Source organism: Scardinius erythrophthalmus, assembly GCF_964197995.2.
Source record: "Scardinius erythrophthalmus genome assembly, chromosome: 17".
NCBI classification, from domain to species: Eukaryota; Metazoa; Chordata; class Actinopteri; order Cypriniformes; family Leuciscidae; genus Scardinius; species Scardinius erythrophthalmus.
The window spans coordinates 33,204,143-33,222,620 of NC_138237.1; the positions used below are offsets into that span (position 1 = coordinate 33,204,143).

An 18,478-nucleotide genomic window follows, 5' to 3' on the forward strand; every position below is an offset into this window, starting at 1 on the left:
TCACTGACGTAACATCTCCGTTCCCTCCTCAGGGAACGAGGGTTACATACGTAACCGAGACGTTACTTATAGTCAGTAGAGTGTCTGTTGGGGGAACATTAAAATAAATTCAGATGAATCAATAGCCACTTAGAACGATAAGAAACGGTTCCATTTATATTTCCATTTGAGCTTGGTTCAGCACGGCACGATTACAAACCATTCTCGCGCCGGAATTCTATTCTATTGCATGTAGTGATGTCGCCACTCAGGATTGGTAAATTGTCTATTGCCTAGCTATCAGTTTCGTTGTAGCTGGCCAAGCGTGCCGTTTGAGCGAAGTAAACACAAGTTAATAACAAATTTAAAATAAATATCTGAACATCCTCCATAACGTGGTGGCTATGTACGTTTGTAAATTCTTGCATTACAGATTTGTAAATGGCATTTGCTAATGCCGAATAGTTTAAAAACAAATGCCGGAATGCAAAAATCCAAAATCTGAAATTTTCCGGAGCAGGATCCGGAAGGATTCGGCTCAAATTAACACTGGACACGTCACATGACTATGACACATGATGGCTGTAGTATGTCCGCATTTTATATTTATACTACACACATTAATACTATATACATACTTACTATGGATGTACTTTTAGACTGTGGTGAAGTGATTTCTTTAAAAGAAGTGCCTATTCAGAGAGTAGGAAATTGCTGCCATCATGGTGTTTCGTTCCTCAATGATTCAGTTGTTTTGAACGAATCTGATGATTCTGAGCTATTTATAAATACAGCCACTTTCTTCATTCCTTAATCAATTAGCCATTTTAAACATTTGGTGGAATGAATCAACCAATAACTCACTCATTAAGATAGTGACTTGCCGCCACCTACTGTTGGTTTTAGTTTCATATATAAAGTATTTGCACTGCACTGTAAATGCATTCATGGCATCTCTGAGCTGCATAAAACAGCCTGTGTAAATACATCTAAATGCCACTGCACTTGCAGCTTCAGTGTTACCTCTGCAGTGCAAAAATGGATTTTATTGAGACTGATTTGATTGTAACAGCCATATAGTGTATTATGATTCTAATTGAAAACGAATAAGGATTTAAGAATTTTTAAGAAAGGGGATGCAAGGTTTGAAAGCTAGCCTTAAAAATGCCCTTGGAAATCAATTTAAGGGGGCAAATGTTGCTCCTTAATGCTTATAGGTTTGGAATTATTTTTCAGTTTTTATCCCGGCTTCACTGAATCCTATGAAGTCTTCTCCTAATCGGTGTTGGAAATGGCCACGTTACTGAATACTGACACTATCTCTGATCCCAGCTTGATATGCAGATATTCATATTTTCACAAAAAGTGTAACACTGTGGCACTGCGACTGTATATTAACCGTATGTGTCCCTACACAGCAACATTGGCTCAAAGTCATAGAATAATAAATGTAAGCAGTTATCATGAACAGCATTGTGCTTTAGTTGGTGAAGGGTTTTTTTCTGGGTTATATATATATATATATATATATATATATATATATATATATATATATATATATATATATATATATATATATATATATATATAACCCAGAAAAAAACCCTGAAGATATACTGTAGGCTGACGCAGTTCAGCTAGGTGTTTCTTCTTGCTGATGTGTATTTCTGCAAATGTGCCATATGGCTGCTTGCTGAGTTTCCTAAAACTTGCAGAACTATACAAATTCATCTCTTTGTTCTGGCCTCTGAGTTTGAAGAGCACTTTAATTCATCAAAGACTGTCAGTGTCACATGGCTCTTTTGTTAGCCATGGACACACAAATCACCCACACCAAATGTGTGTTAATGTTGAAGTACTATTAATTAAAGAAAATAATTGTAACTATTTTGATTATTCTCATATACAGCTTGACAAACAGTGTCACAGCAATGATTAAATAACAGTAAGAATCTTTGCATGATGCATATATTAATAACTGCAATTTTAAACCCTTCTATCGATGCAGGTGACACTTTCTATGAATAAGGTACTGTACAAAATAGGGCCTGAAATGATTTGAGCTGTTTTATTGTCCATCCATTTTTAACAAGGTTACTAAAATATTGGTCCATAGTTTAAAACTCTGATTTGTGTGACTTGGTTCTACCAATATTCATTAAATTAAATTCAAATAAGAAAAATAATTAAGCTGTCAGGGTTCAGCAGAAAATGTGGAACAAAAATATGACATAATTATTTTTATTTTTTTTCATACTTTAAACAAGTTATGGTATTGCTTGATATCTGATGTGTTTAAAACTAGCTGCTTTTAATGTTAGGTTAATTTGATGTTACTTCTAACAAAATTCTCATAATTCTAACAAAAAATGCACACAGTTCTTGTGTTGGTAAGATTACGGAAAGTTCCAAAAATCCATGGAAAGTGTCAGGTATTGGATAACTACAGTAGATAAATTAATCTATTTATTTTTCTAAACTGATCAAAAATGGTAGGCCTATTATTTACATATAAATATGGAAATTGGTCTTATCATCTAAATCGATCATATTATTCAATTGTGATTATCTTTTGATTATTAATCTAATTAATATAAATCTCATACCGGGTGTCCTCTATTTAGTGTTAGTGTTCTTTTTTTAGTGTAGGTGTTTCCAAATGACTATTTCAGCTTTTGTTAGTTCTGACTCACCACATCCAGAGACTTTTTTAAATGTCAACGCTGTGTTAATAACTACAAATGTTAGAGCAACATATAAATATTCTCCTTTCATTCTGGCACATGCGAACGCTTCATGTTTTAAACATGTGGCTTAAACATCTATTAATATGTTTATCCACTCCTCAGTGTTCCATCCATCTCAAATGATTTAACAGAGTCGCCGTATATATTCCTCATCTGAGAAAGGGACACGATGCCAACGTTTGGCCATTCATGAGAGGGAAAAATGAAGCATATTGAATACAATGTATGAAAAGCACCGTGTCTCTCGTTGCGATGTTTGAGTGACAATGCTGCCTTGTTGCTATGGAACCCCTCTGTTGCTAAGCAATGAGTTGATGATTAGAATTTTGAATCAGGAGGAAGAGTGGTATTTTCTTCGCCTCTCTGTTTCTCCATGTATGGTGCTGTGCGTGACTGTGTTGATGAAAGGCATGTGGGCCTGTCCTTACTCTAATTTATATGCATTTGCTTTTTTCCACCATGGATTAAGCAATCATGTACTTTTACAAATGCTTTTAGCTTTATCAATATGGCATTTAATTGATATTTGCCCAGAACACCTAAAAATTATACAGGAAATGATCAATAGATAGATAACATATATTCTACTACAATGCACTGATGTCTTGTCTTTAGAATAAAACAGAATGCTTCACAGCAAATGCAGAAGATGAAATAGCCCTGCAGGAACCTGTAGTGTCAGTAGAGGGAGCTCTAGGGCACCTCACATAATCACACCTTCGGTACAGGACTCCTGACCTGTGTGTATGTATTTGTTTAGCTCAAACTGAGATGTAGTTATATTATGCTCTGTTATGCAGTGAAAGCTCATCAACTTCTAAGCTAATTGGGGCAATAAATCCTTGGCAATCCACTGTTATGCCGAAGACTTGCAGCTATACATCATCCGGATCGACTGCTATGAGTTTCCTTCACCCCCCACTAGTAAGCACTTTCAGCTCTCTCCTAAGGAAAGAGGTTCTACACAAACACAAGGCATTACCGTCATCATTACCTGCAGGAGAGATACATTGCTGTGTCAGTGAAAACCTGCTTAGGGAAAAAGCGGTGGCCCACGAGAATTCATCCCGGGACGCAGTATCCTTGGCACTTGTGTTCCGTCAGAACTGCTATTTTTGCTGTTTCTGCCGTTTTTTTTTTTTTTTTTTTTTTGCTGTGTCGGGCCCAGGCTCCTTGTGATCTGCCCACAGTTTTGCAAAACAAAGGCATTGGAGGAGTAAAGTGGTCCTCTGAATGGAGTAAGCGTCTCGAGAGATGCCACCTGTCTTACATTTGTCATTTAAATATGTACACAGATGATTGTGCCATCTGCTAGTGCAGTCAGAGAGGAAAAAATGGGTGGAAACACACTAAATTCTTGAAGTGGTTGGTGGTGGGTTTTAGGAAGGGGGATGAATTCAATGAAAAGCACAAATGAATTCTAAATGACAGGGTATTCTAAAGGAGCAATGGCACAAAGAGCCATATTGAACAATTGACAGCTACTAATTGAAATGATCTGCCATTTTTTGCTTTGTGTGTTTCTTTAGAAAAGCAGCATCCTTTGCCTTGTGCAAGACGCAAGTGTCAGAATATGCAGTATAAAAAAATCCTTATGAGTGGCCTTGTTTCTTTTTATTGTCAAATCGGATGAGAACGAGTTTGTACAAAACCGAAAGAATGTGTGGCATAATTTAAAAAAAGTTGCCAGCCACCGCCAGCATTTTTGATCATTTTAACAAAATTTCGATGGCCCCCAGGATACTTTGCTGTATGAATATCTGAACATACAATATATCAAAAGAAAAAAACAGAGCCTCTGCTTTTAAACATATATACATATATTCTAGCTTAATAAATTCTTTTTTTATCAACACTTGAATGTGAGTAAGTTTCATTAATAAAAAGTACTATTTTGATCAAAAAGCTGAGAAAAACGTGTTTTTGTCAAAGACTACATCTGGATCTTATTCAAAACGATGATCAAAACATAGATGGAGTAGATCGAGTCCATCAACACCCTCAAAGATTCACAGTCCTATACCTCATCCTGGGCAACATTTCATTCAGTAACATTAGGCAGTTTTGATTTATATGCTGTTTAATGTTGAATTACATATGCATCTGCTTACATATGTTATCGCTTGTTTCTTCTTCCTTTTTATTGATCTTTTACATAGTATAATAATAACAGCAATTTCAAAAACAGATTAAGATGAAATCAATTCTCGGTTTTCAAAAGGTTCCCTGTCCGTCATTGGCGGGGAAAGAGTAAAAAAAGTAAAATCTGGGCACTTACAGCAAAAGTGAAAGGGGCTATTAAAATACTCACTGTTTTAGTATTATAACAACCTGACTTAAACAGTATGCATATAAACATGATTTTAGTGTGAAAAAAGGCTTAATAATATTTCCTGTCAAAACTACCATCACATTTTTTTTACTTTTTCACAACTAAAACAGAATTTAACACAACTTAAACACAACTATCCATCCATCCATCCATCCATCCATCCATCCATCTTCTTCTGCTTATCCGGGGCCGGGTCACGGGGGCAGCAGTCTAAGCAGAGACGCCCAGACTTCCCTCTCCCTAGACACTTCCTCCAGCTCTTCCGGGGGAATACTGAGGCGTTCCCAGGCCAGTCGGGAGACATGATCCCTCCAGCGTGTCCTAGGTTTTCCTCGGGTTCTCTTCCCAGTGGGACATGGCCGGAACACCTCCCCGGGAAGGCGTCCAGGAAGCATCCAGAACAGACGCCCGAGCCACCTCAACTGGCCCCTCTCGATGTGGAGGAGCAGCGGCTCTACTCTGAGCTCCTCCCGAATGACCGAGCTCCTCACCCTATCTCTAAGTGATCGCCCAGCCACCCTGCGGAGAAAGCTCAATTCAGCCGCCTGTATCCGGGATCTTGTCCTGTCGGTCATGACCCACAGCTCATGACCATAGGTGAGAGTAGGAACGTAGATCGACCAGTAAATCAAGAGCTTCACGTTGCAGCGCAGCTCCTTCTTCACCACGACAGACCGGTACAGGGACCGCATTACTGCAGAAGCTGCACCGATCCGCCTGTCAATTTCCTGTTCCATCCTTCCCTCACTCATGAACAAGACCCCAAGATACTTGAACTCCTCCACTTGAGGCAGGAACTCTCCACCAACTTGAAGTGGGCAAACCACCCTTTGCCGACTGAGAACCATGACCTCGGACTTGGAGGTGCTGATTCTCATCCCAGCCACTTCACCCTCAGCCGCAAACCACCCCAGTGCACGCTGGAGGTCCTGGTCTGATGAGGACAACACGACAACATTATCCACAAAAAGCAGAGACGAAATTGTGTGGTCCCCAAACTGGAGACTCTCCGGCCCCTGGCTGCGCCTAGAAATTCTGTACATAAAAATGATGAACGGAACCGGTGACAAAGGGCATTCCTGCCGGAGTCCAACATGCACCGGGAACAAGTCTGACTTACTGCTGGCAATGCGAACCAAGCTACTGCTCTGGTCGAACAGGCACCGGACAGCCCTTAACAGAGGTCCCCGGACCCCATACTCCCAGAGGACCCTCCACAGGACGCCGCGGGGGACACAGTCAAATGCCTTCTCCAAATCCACAAAGCACATGTGGATTGGTTGGGCAAACTCCCGTGAACCCTCCAGCACCCTGAAAAGGGTATAGAGCTGGTCCAGTGTTCCACGACCGGGACGAAACCCGCACTGTTCCTCCTGAATCCGAGGTTCTAAACATAACTAAATTATGGTAATTATGGTTTAAACCACTTTACAGCTCAAATAATACACAAGTTTTGAGGGAAGAATTATTGTGTTTTTTTTAATAAAATTATAAAACAAGATTCACATTTCTGCTCCACATTCTCACTTCCAATGTAAATGTTTTATCAAACAGTATGCTACCAATGCAGAGTCTATCTTTAAAGCTGAAGTGTAATTTCTGCATCACTTTCAAAATCAAGGATTGGATTCAAATCATCTCATGAACTTTTCTTGTCTTCTATTGATAGGACAAACAGATTCAAACAGGACAAAAACTATTTTAACGTGAAGAAAAATGGCATACTTCAGCTTTAAAACACATTTTTGCATTGCATGAACTGTTTGTAATATTTCTGACTTTACTTAGTCTACCTTTTTTGTAGTGCCGTGGGACTTACCAACAATGTAAACATGAAAACAAAATTATTTATTATAAGTTTCTAAAACTGCATCAGAACACTGTCTGGTTGCTTGCTGACTTTCTACAAAAGTCTCACAATGTGCATGTGTCTTTCAATGAGATAATTTTAAAGTTCAACCCAGGTGTCACTCAAATCTTACAGGATTGTGCAAGGTTCAATACAATTTAAGCTCTATGAGCACATATTGTGACATGCTGTGGATTACAACTGACAATAATTTTAACTCGTCTGTCAGTTTGTAAAAACAAGCAAAAATTGAGCTTACACTAATACACTTGTCAGGGACAAGACACTGTACCGGGATAAACCATAATACACAATGTTACAAAAGTGTAACCACAAAACTTAAACATTAGGACCTGGTTTCACAGACAGTGCTTAAATTAAGGCAAGATTAAGCCTTAGTTCAATTAGGGCATTTAAGTAGCTTTTATAAATATGCCTAGGAAAAAAACATTACTGGTGTGCATCTTAAGAAAAATCAGTGGCACTGACATATTTTAAGAAAGGTCAGTGCAAGTTGCTTTCAGTTAATACAGCTCAAACATGCATTAGTCTAGGCTTAAGCCTTCTGTGTGAAACCAGGGGTAGTATGTGTTAAGACTAATGTAATAAAATCAATGCCTGCTTCCACCTTATAGTAAAAAGTTAACAGAGATAAAATAAAAATAGTCACATCGTGAGATATGAAATTGCAATTATGAGATACAAAGACGCAAATATGAAAAATAAAGTCCCAGTTTTTAGATATTACATTTACTATTACTTTTTATTTATTTTATTTTTTACTCTGAAGCAGGAACAGGCTTCCATATAAATATTGCCTACTAACCTTCTAAATGTCATGTCAAGTCACATTTATTTATATAGCACTTTATACAATAAAGCAGCTACACAGTAATAAACAGGAAAACAATTGTTGATGGTGCAAAATTCATCATGAAACATTCACTTTTAGCTATAAAACAGCTCTACAGAATACTGTACAGGCAATACTGTCATTTTTCAGCACAAGTCAGTTCAGTGTTGATTCAGTTTAGTTCAATAGCTGTCAGTGTTGCAGTTCATCAATTATGAAACGTGTTCAATTCAGATATGCAAAGTTATATCCTACATTTACTTTATTTAACTCTCTACACCTTATAAATGACCAGTAACTCCTCTCATGAGCATGCAAAACCAGTATTACCAGGATCCACCTCGATTGAAATCGCATTCCAGGAGCAGGACAGTCAGAGTACTGGCGACATGTGAGAAGTAAGGAAAAGTGAGGGCTTGCAGTACGCTACAGATTAAAGTTTAGAAGTGCTACCGGCCTCCTTCGAGCACTTCCTCCCCAAATTTTGACTTCCCTGCTTCTGATTGGTTCATTCGGTGGGGAGGCTGCCCCCTGAGTGGTATCTATCTCTAAAGCCCACCACCCACACCTAAACCTAATCCTACTCTCATAGGAAAATGCAGGGAAGTCGGAATCTCACGGGGAGTCGGAATTAGATACCAAACCGTAACTTTCTTTTAAGCTGTGGGAGCACAAGTGTTCATAAGGAAGATGGCTAACATTCACAGCACTTCCTAATGATCAAGTAGGAGAGCAGGCCGAAACACACTTTCACTCTAAGAGTCTCGGACACAGGTAAATGAAAGCTTTAGGATAAGTTCTGCCAGGAAGACTCAATTACTACGTCACTTATTACCTTCACATCTATCCAATCATGTCCTAATACTTGCTTTATAAAAGATCGGTACTTACATCTGTTTGAGTTCGCAGACGCTGACACAATTACCTCCACCCTCCCCCCCACCACGAGGATGGTCCTGTCCATAACTCCCGGGGGCTTGGCTGCGCCCCTGCCTTCGTCTTCAGGCAGGAAATGCAGATCTGCTACTGCTCGGATTATGCACTATGGACACTACGCCAAAGAACTTTATAAATAATTGCTTGCTGGGCTGTCAATAAATTAATACTTTGTTACATCATTCTATCTCCCGAGTCTTTCTGGTAGAAGTGGTTTTATTTTGAGCTGTGGCATTGAAGCTGAGGGAGAGTGTATCCAGGGCACCTTTCTCCAATGTTCCTTAGTTTCATGGAATCCCGGGTTAAAAATATGTAACGGCAGGAGCGTGCGGGTGATTTCAGGCTTCGCTGTTTTACAACTAGCCAATGAATGTACTTTGACATCTCCGGGGAAAATTCTTGCTTGTTGCCTTCACAAAGCGCACAGGAAAATGGCTCCATTTTTCCCTTTTCTCCACGAGCGGCGTTTCTCTCGCTCTTTGGCTTTTATGAGGTGGGGTGAGAGATTAACGGAACTGCAGGCATTTAAGGAGTGAGGCGGAATGACATGCAAACATGTCAGCAGTGAAAAGATGGGGGTGAAAAAAGTACCACTGCACAAAGAAGATGGCGATGATACACAGAGAGATGGAAGACTGCACTCTCAGTCAAGTGCTCAGTTAGTAAATATTTCAAAACTGCAGTCAAAAGAATGATGGTTTTTTTTAGTGGGTCTGGATGGCATCTTAGAGGTATTTTAAGACAGCACAGAAGATGGATGCCAAACAAAGGAAATGTCAGAAGGTACCGTGTAAAATAATCGTAAAGGGACAGAAAAATGTTCGATAGCAGAACAAAATTGAAGTCATAATGAATTGAGGTAAATAGACCATTTTTGTGAACTGAATTAACTGATTCCCTTATGAATCAGACATTCCGTTTCTCTCTAGAACTGTGTCTAAGAGAACTAAAGTGGATGTCAAATTTTTTTGTATTGTGTTGGGATCTTGGTTTTATTGTGCATGATTTATTGGTCCAAATATGTACTTGTTTGACTTTGTATAACTTGCTCTTTCTCTGAAATGATTCTTCTTTTCCGCTGATTTTGACACTTTTTTTTTGTTGTTGTTGACTTTTGGATAACGTTAACCAGCTCTCATTCAGGAGTTTTCTTGGCCCTCATGGCTAAGAATACTAAATGTCACACCTGGTATGTTCTGCTCATAACCACATTTCTGTATGTTTTATGGAACTAAAGAAATATTGACATGCACTGCAACAGCAGCCAATTTAGAGTGTCATGGTGTAAATGTTTGTCTCTGAAAATCTTAGCTAGCCTAGCAAAGTACAGTGGCTGAAACAAACTCGCTCTGCTATAGAAAATATATATTTTAAAATACTATATTATTAAATTTAAGTTGGTTTGCTTTTCCATATTTACTTGCAAATGGTTAAACATTAACATTTTGAGTTGATTGATTAAAAGAGAAGTATTATTATGCACACTTGAGTCTGCATAAAGATATTATATCATAAAAGTGATTTAATTGATTTTTTTTTAAATGATTTATGGTTTCCATCATCTTATAGCTTCTTTTTGCTCTTAGTTTTAGTACCTGACAAGTGTTTTTGTTGACTAGAAATGAAACCTAAAGTTCATTTTAATCTAAATTTTGTACTGATTGTAAATGATTTCCAAAGCAGCAAACAAGTGAAGTAATCTGACTAACTCCTCACCATCAAGGCAAATGCCATACTACTTTTAGTAGAAGTTTAAAACGTAAAACCTCAGATAACTGAGCATAATTAATAATAAACAATTCACAACTTCTATATGAACTTAGTAAAGGAAGGCACTTAAAATAGTGATTTTATTTGGGGGGAAATGCTTTGGCTACATAATGAATTTCATGAGCTATTTCCTCTTTGTAGCTATTTGGTTTAGGCTTTATCCAGTTTTTGGTGCTTATGTAACACAAGGCGTTCTCACTTGCAAATTCGCCAATGTTTACAAGGTTGTTTTTCTCATAAATGTCTCAGTCTCAGACAGCACACCCACCGTCTGTTCACTGACCGTCTGATGCATATTGCAAAGTTTTTTGGGGGCTTTTTATTTTATTTTATTTTTATTTTTATTTTATTTTTTTTGATCTACCAAGCTTTACTCTGATTGGTGAGCTTTACAGAACTTCCCGTAGTAAAGGCACATGATTAGGTCTGTCTGGAAACAAAGATTATTTCTGTTTACAAGTGTCCGGTTTTATACAATGAATATATCATTAAATAATCAGTGGATTTGATAAAGTTCGTCAGGTTCAAATGTACCCAGAGATTTGCTGGAAGATTTGTTAGATATAGAAGTGTATGTCTGTGAAAAAGTCTCCAGTTTTTACATTTCAATTTTTGTTTTTGTTCCTCAAATAGGCATCATAGATAAACCTCTGATGATGTTGTGGTACAATGATGTTGTAATTAACTGAACTTTTTTCTCTCTCTTTGTCTTTTCTGTAGGTCCTCCGGTCATCGTGGGAATGAGTATAAATATTGCCAGTATTGACTCCATTTCAGAAGTCAACATGGTTAGTAACACTGACTTGGCATTACTTTTATTATTAATGTTAATGTTGCTGATTGTTGTTAGACTCTCAAAAAGCTGAACATCATGAATTGATCAGTAATATTTTAATTAGTATGGCTAATCAATCAATTATCTTAAATTCTTAAGACATGTATATTAGGAAAAACATCCAAATTAAGATAATTTAAAGAATTATTGGGGCTGACAAGTGAAGCACTAAATAGACAGAATATTTAGTGCTCTAATTAAGTCAGGATATTGTTTGGAAAAAACAAAAACATGTTGCTTTGTTTCTTGCATTTTCCTGCTTTTATAAAGTATATTTCTAGTGTATATATAGTATTTTTTGAATAACTAATTAACACGTTTAACATCCTAAGTTTGCCTATTATGAACAGTTTAGCTTTGGTTCCTGAGAAACACACTGTGTTTAAAAGCCGTTCTATTGAGTCTTCATGGTGTTCAGTAAGGAAATGATCAGTATGCATGATTATGTATAACTGCGGTCATGACCAATTATGTAGCACCAGTAGACCTTTTGGCTTTGGACCATCACCTCAAGTTAAACACCAACCTGGAGCCCTTAAAAAGCAGTTTACTTAAAGAGCAGTCATCTAAATTTCTGCTGACAACTCCCTATACATACTTACTGTGGAGTCCCCATGCAGACTTACTGCATTCATCATTTCTTCATGCAGAGTCAGGGACTTTGGTTTTATTAGTGCCTCGGCTTCAATGACTGCGGCCTGAATCCATAAAGTACCCCAGAGAAGAAGTGCTGGACCTGGAACCGTTTCCCTCGGGTTACTGTTGGATAATAATGGTTTGACAGCAGGAAATATGATCCTAGATTAGATTTCGTATTGAGAAACTTGAGAATACACCTAGAAAAAAAAAAACTGCTTGCTTGGTCTTAACAACTGCTTTTTGGTCCTAAGCAGAGTTCGAGTCCTAAATTAATTTAAGACAGAACCTTCTTTTTTGCAAACATACTTCGTAAAAATGTCACTGCAGACATTCTTTACAACTGAAATGTACTCACTCTGCTCTGCACTTACTACAGCTAAACAAATATGCACAAGTCTACCTGCCATACCAAACAAGACCACAGAGAACACTCCGTTTAGATCCATTCAGAATTACTAAACACACCAAAATACCAATGAAAAATAAAAACATCCATAATTGTGTGGAAACTCAGCAATCTGAAGGAGGGTCGATGTCATCAGTGAACAGTTCCTCTGTCAGAACAAGCAATCATGTCTATGTTTGGATTGTTTGATGCCCATGTGTACATAAACACCACTGATTTAAATGTTTTCCAGTGTAGCAACAGCTGTTTACCACTGTAGCTCAGCTCAGCAAAGTGCTGTTGAAGTATTTGTCCCTTTGGATTTACCACCAGAACTTTATACAGTCTGCCACTGATGCAAAAAATGCCAGCTGCTTTCCGAATGTTTTTTAAAGGAGCCCTATTATGTCACTTTTTACAAGATGTAAAATAAGTTTCTGATGTCCCCAGAAGTTTTAGCTCAAAATACCCCACAGATAGGGCTGGGTATCGTTCAAAATCTTTCGATCCGGTTCCATTTTCGATACCTCAGTTTCGACACCGGTTCCTAACGATACTTTTTCTATACCAATTTTATGAAATCCATTTTAACAAGATTACATAACACATTACCTCAGAAAATTTTGGTTTTATTTTTTCAGTTTGACTCATGCTCCTTAGCCAGTGCACAAAGGAACAAAAAATGTTTTATAAAGAGCTCATGCTCACCAAAGCTGAATTTTTTTTTTTATATAAAAAATACAGTAAAACTTGCAATATTGTGAAATAGTATTACAATTTAAAATCTTATTTGAATATATTTCAAAATGTAATTTATTCCTGTGATGTCAAAGCTGAATTTTCAAAATCATTACTTCAGTGTCACATGATCCTTCAGAAATATGAAAACAGTTTGCTGCTTAATGTTTTGGAAACTATGATACTTTTTTTTCATGATTCTTTGATGAATACAAATGTCAAAAGAACAGCATTTATTTAAAAACTAAATATTTTGTAACATTACACATTTTAATGTCACTTTTGATAACTTTAATGCATCCTTACTGAAAAAAAAATTCTGACTAACCAACACATTTTTGAACGGCTGTGTACACTCAGTAGGTTATTATTGCAATATAAACACTGTCAGAGTGATCAACAAGGTACCTCTTCATTTACCAGTCAAAGGCGAAGCAACTTTCTGCTATTATGTTTACTCCGTGGCCGTGCACTGTCAAGGTCTTCGTCATATTTGTCGTGGTACCGGTCTTTGCAGCAATTATTTTACCGCAAATACTGCATCGCGCACTGTTGGCATCGAGCCTGGAGAAATGTAGCCACACTTTTGATTGACTTTTCCACATCTTTAAGGCATTATGTGTGTGTGCTCGCATCTCATGAATATGTGCGCGGAGAGTTTGTGTGTGTGTGCTCGCGTCTCATTGAGTATGTGCGCGAGTTTTGTGTGTGTGCTCGGGTCTCGTATGCGCGTGGAGAGTTTGTGCGTGCGTGCGCGAGTTCCGCGCTTCTCGTGTGTGTAGTTACGCAAACTCTACACATGTATGTGCGTGAGCGACTTTATCTGTGTCGTTGTGCATTTCATATGTATTTGTTTGAGCACTGACGTTGACGAGTTAACCCCTTAGGTATCGAAATCTGGTATCGAACAACATGTCATTTTTCGATACTCGATAGTATCGAGGCAATTCGATCGGTACCTAAAAAGTATTGAAACGCGGTACCCAGCCCTACCCACAGATAATTTTTATAACATGTTGAAATTGCCTATTTTTGGGGGTAAGACAAAACACAACTTTTTTGTGTGCATGCCTTTAAATGCAAATGAGCTGCTGCTCCCAGCCCCTGTCAAGAAGCAAAAGCTCATGCAACAACAAAACAGGACAATCTCACACACTGAAACTGTCAGTAGTATTGTTCAGCCTTATATGTTCGAACCGGAGTCGGACAATGATGCCAACAGAGCCAAAGAATATAAGCTGCATGGAGATAGAAAAGGTATAGTTTAGTTTAATTACGGTTATAACTTGTGTTGTCATCTTGCTTTTATCCACTATTAGTACAAGCCTGGAGTAGTGGACCCCGTCCGAATGATGGCCAAAACTTTACTGATGAGTTTTATGAACTTTATTGTACATCACAAAAAAGATGAAGCAAATGTTTTCACTCCAGAAATCACCGTACGAGCTGAATAAAACACAGTAGAAGAATAAAACTAATCCACTGCGTCTTCAATGGCTCTGATGTCGGGAGTACACAAAGACTGTTACTCTTACATCTAATAACAAAACACCTGAGTTGCTTACAAGACATTCTTGTCGCTACAGCTGCTCTGGCCTGGAGAAAATGGCGGACAATGTACAACTCGCTCAGGGTGGTGTCTATGCGGCAGAGTCCATCAGAGTTGCTCTACTATCTACGTAAAAACCAGATGCAAATTGTAACAGCTTGCTGGATGACACAGTTTCAGACTCAGACAGCCCATAACAAACTGGCAGCATATTTTATTCTCAGCTTTTCTGAGCTGGCTGACACACCAGAAACCAAACTAAATGCAAAAAAAGTTTTAAAAAAGTGAAAAGTTCATCCGTTGTCCCCTTTAAGAGACCAGCAGCAATGAGAAATTCACTATATAGTAAGTGTGACTAATGGGGAAGTAAATTATACATCATACATAGCATTTTTCTGTCATAATGTAGCAATTATTAGGAGGGAAACCCAAGGCCACATCAACTCTATGGGTGGACTTGTGTGTGGTTTGCAACCTTAAGACCTTCTGTGTAAACTAGATGGCTGAACTTATGGCACTTCTGGGGACTTAAGTTCCCTGAGGCCCCTGAGGCATACAGTCATCACAGGCAGCAGTCTTCACCTGACTAAAATAAACCCATTCTAGCAGATGTGTGAACAGAAGACACTGTGCTCAGAATACATTAGCTCCTTGTTTTTTCAGAAACAATTTCACATTTTTTCCCCCAGAAAAAGTCGTTACTAAACGGTTCTTTCAAATGGGTACTTTGAAGAGTATTAATCGAGATCATTTTACAGCTCTGACATTTCTCACTGTCCAGTTTTGCCTCTGAGAAAAAAAAACGGTTGATGAGACGTTCAAAAGGGATTTGAAAATTGTCTACTGGTTAAATATATGCTTTATTCAAGTGTTGCTAGGAAGTCCCTAGAACTCGTTATTATGCTGTGATGTGTGTATGAGTGATTTTGGGCATATATATATATATATATATACATAATTTTATTTTTCACTTCAGGCCATTCTTTTTTAGCGTTAGTACATCAAAATGAAGAGAAAAAGATGCCCTCTCTGATGATGTCATAAAAATGCTGATTAACGGATGACACTACAAGAACATGTCAGTGTCATAGGGACAATCCGCTTGATAGTTAGTGAGGTAGTTGTTGTAATGGTTATGTTTAGGTATGGGGTAGGGTTAAGGGATCAAGAAAATGGTCATGCAGAACAAGGCATTAATATGTGCTTTATAAGTACTAATAAACAGCCAATATGCTAGTAATATGCATGCTAATAGGCAACTAGTTAAAAGTGAATAGTGTTCCCTAATCTAAAGTGTTACCAAATATTTTTGCTATAAATCTGTTAGTCTGCATTTACATTGATTAATGTGTATCTATTTTGACATGTCATATTATTGTCCTGTGCTATGGCTACTATGTCAGTCATTGTAATTTCGAGAGCGAATCCCGTGTTCATATGTGGATTTCACTTCCGAAATGTTACGCAGCGTGTAACTGGCTGTTGGTCCTCTAAGCAGCATAAAAATTTGTATTCAATAGATTATATAGCCTTGTAAGTGTAGCACCGAAGGGGTGGTTTCCGTTGTTCTGGACTCAATTATAATTACAACACCGACTACGCCACCCTGGGAATTTCACCCAGGGAAATAATGGTCCAATAAGGACACACAGGTTCGTTCCCATAAAGATAGAGCAGAGACGTGAATATAGAAAATAACAATAATACTTTATTACGACTAAAATAAAAGCTCCACACACACACACACACACACACACACACACACACACACACACACACACACACACACACACACACACACTTCAATACACAAAGGGTTAATATGGCTTCAAATCAAAACTAAAGAAAAATAAACAAAATCAATGGTAACATGTCAGATGGCAAGGAGAAATAACAAACCTACCCAATTCCACTTCACTACGCACTTCAAACGTACACTAATGTACTCACTGCACCACAAGCACACGTGCATTCAGGTGACGGAAAATTTAGACGAATCAGATCACTCAGTGAACAAGGGTACCCATTAACTTGGACCTGGAGTGGTCAGCACTCCTTCCTAGCCAGTCCAACAAAATTAACATCAAATTGTCACAAATCAAATCAATAAACAATAAAAAAATAAAAAAATACAAAGTTGATCAACAAAATACAAAAGCAACAAAATAACCAATTCAATCACCTTACACCTTATCCATGAACAATATACACACACAAAAGATTCACTCCATAAGATCACACAAACTCACAACCATTAATACTTATCTCACGCGAACACACTCGCACATACACACATGCGCACACACTTCCAACAATAAACAAACACTCAAACAACTCACATCAACTTATGAATTCGTTCACACAACAATCTAATTATACCATACAACCCCACAAACACAGTCTTCCAGTTGAAACAGTGCGGAGGTGGCCAAACGGCCTCACAGATTAATACTCAGGTCTCACAATCTCCCAACGTCAAGGTCATTTGATGTGGGCTGGTCAAGCAGGCGCAGATGAGGCGAGGCAAGACGGAATGTCGCGGCAACACGCAACAAAGAAGGCAGGCTACTCAAGACAACGAAGACAAAGACCAAAAAGGAAGGGGAAGCCCGGTCACGGTCCCAATCAGCTGTCATCACACGGACATATTACCAGCTTTTGGCCTCTTCAGCTACAACAGAGGGGAACACGATATAAACAAGTCCTTTCGCGGATATCCACCCATTAAATCAAACAGTTTACCCACCTGATTATTAACAAATCAGCCCTTCCAACGTCAGACCACGATAGATAAACAGCCCAGGATGCATAGTAAAACAACAGAATGCATATAGCCAACAGCTCGCCCCACATTAAATATTTATTTCTTCATGGTAACATACCCAAATGCTGCGTGGCTCAGCTCGAAGATCCCCATAAGGGAACAACTCGAAAAGACGGCGTCCAAGTTTGCAGCAGTCAACGCACTCCAACAACGCAATAGCTTCCTTATACACACACACTCACGCACCTATAGCGCACCTGGATCTAATTAGGTGATTACCATTCCTTTGTACTCGGGTTGTTACTAAAAAGCTGTCACTCATCTCAATTCATTGGGATTTCACAAAGTACAAAATAATCAATGAAGATGTCTACATTGCTTAATGAATCTCTTACTTACATTGTGTCTACATTTGTACAAAAAAAACTCAAATGCTTAACTCAACAAAAAAAAAAAAGAAAAAAAAAAGAAAGAAATGTCCCCTTTTCGGGATACTGTATTTTAAAGATAACTTTTTAAAAATCCAAATAATTTTTACGGATCTTTATTGGAAAGGGTTTAAATAATGATTTTTTATGGATTTTTATCCATCCATCCATCCATCTTCTTCCGCTTATCCGGGACCGGGTCGCGGGGGCAGCAGTCTAAGCAGGCATGCCCAGACTTCCCTCTCCCTAGACACTTCCTCCAGCTCTTCCGGGGGGACACTGAGGCGTTCCCAGGCCAGCCGGGAGACATAGTCCCTCCAGCGTGTCCTAGGTCTTCCCCAGGGTCTACTCCCGGTGGGACATGCCCGGAACACCTTCCCGGGAAGGCGTCCAGGAGGCATCTGGAAAAGATGCCCGAGCCACCTCAGCTGACCCCTCTCTATGTGGAGGAGCAGCGACTCTACTCTGAGCTCCTCCCGAGTGACCGAGCTTCTCACCCTATCTCTAAGGGATCGCCCAGCCACCCTGCGGAGAAAGCTCATTTCGGCCGCTTGCATCCGGGATCTTGTCCTTTCGGTCATGACCCACAGCTCATGACCATAGGTGAGGGTAGGAACGTAGATTGACCAGTAAATCGAGAGCTTCGCCTTGCGGCTCAGCTTCTTCTTCACCAC

At 38.7% G+C, this 18,478-nt stretch overlaps 1 protein-coding gene across 1 annotated transcript in view; it reads left to right on the forward strand.

Moving 5' to 3' along the window:
* gabrb4 (gamma-aminobutyric acid type A receptor subunit beta4) overlaps positions 1 to 18,478 on the forward strand; it is a gene marked incomplete at its 3' end in the record, with an annotated part of 96,397 nt that overhangs the window by 24,209 nt on the left and 53,710 nt on the right. The window contains exon 3 of the mRNA XM_081390451.1: positions 11,187 to 11,254. Coding sequence (XP_081246577.1) covers positions 11,187 to 11,254 — 68 coding nt within the window. The remainder of the gene's footprint in view (positions 1 to 11,186; positions 11,255 to 18,478) is intronic.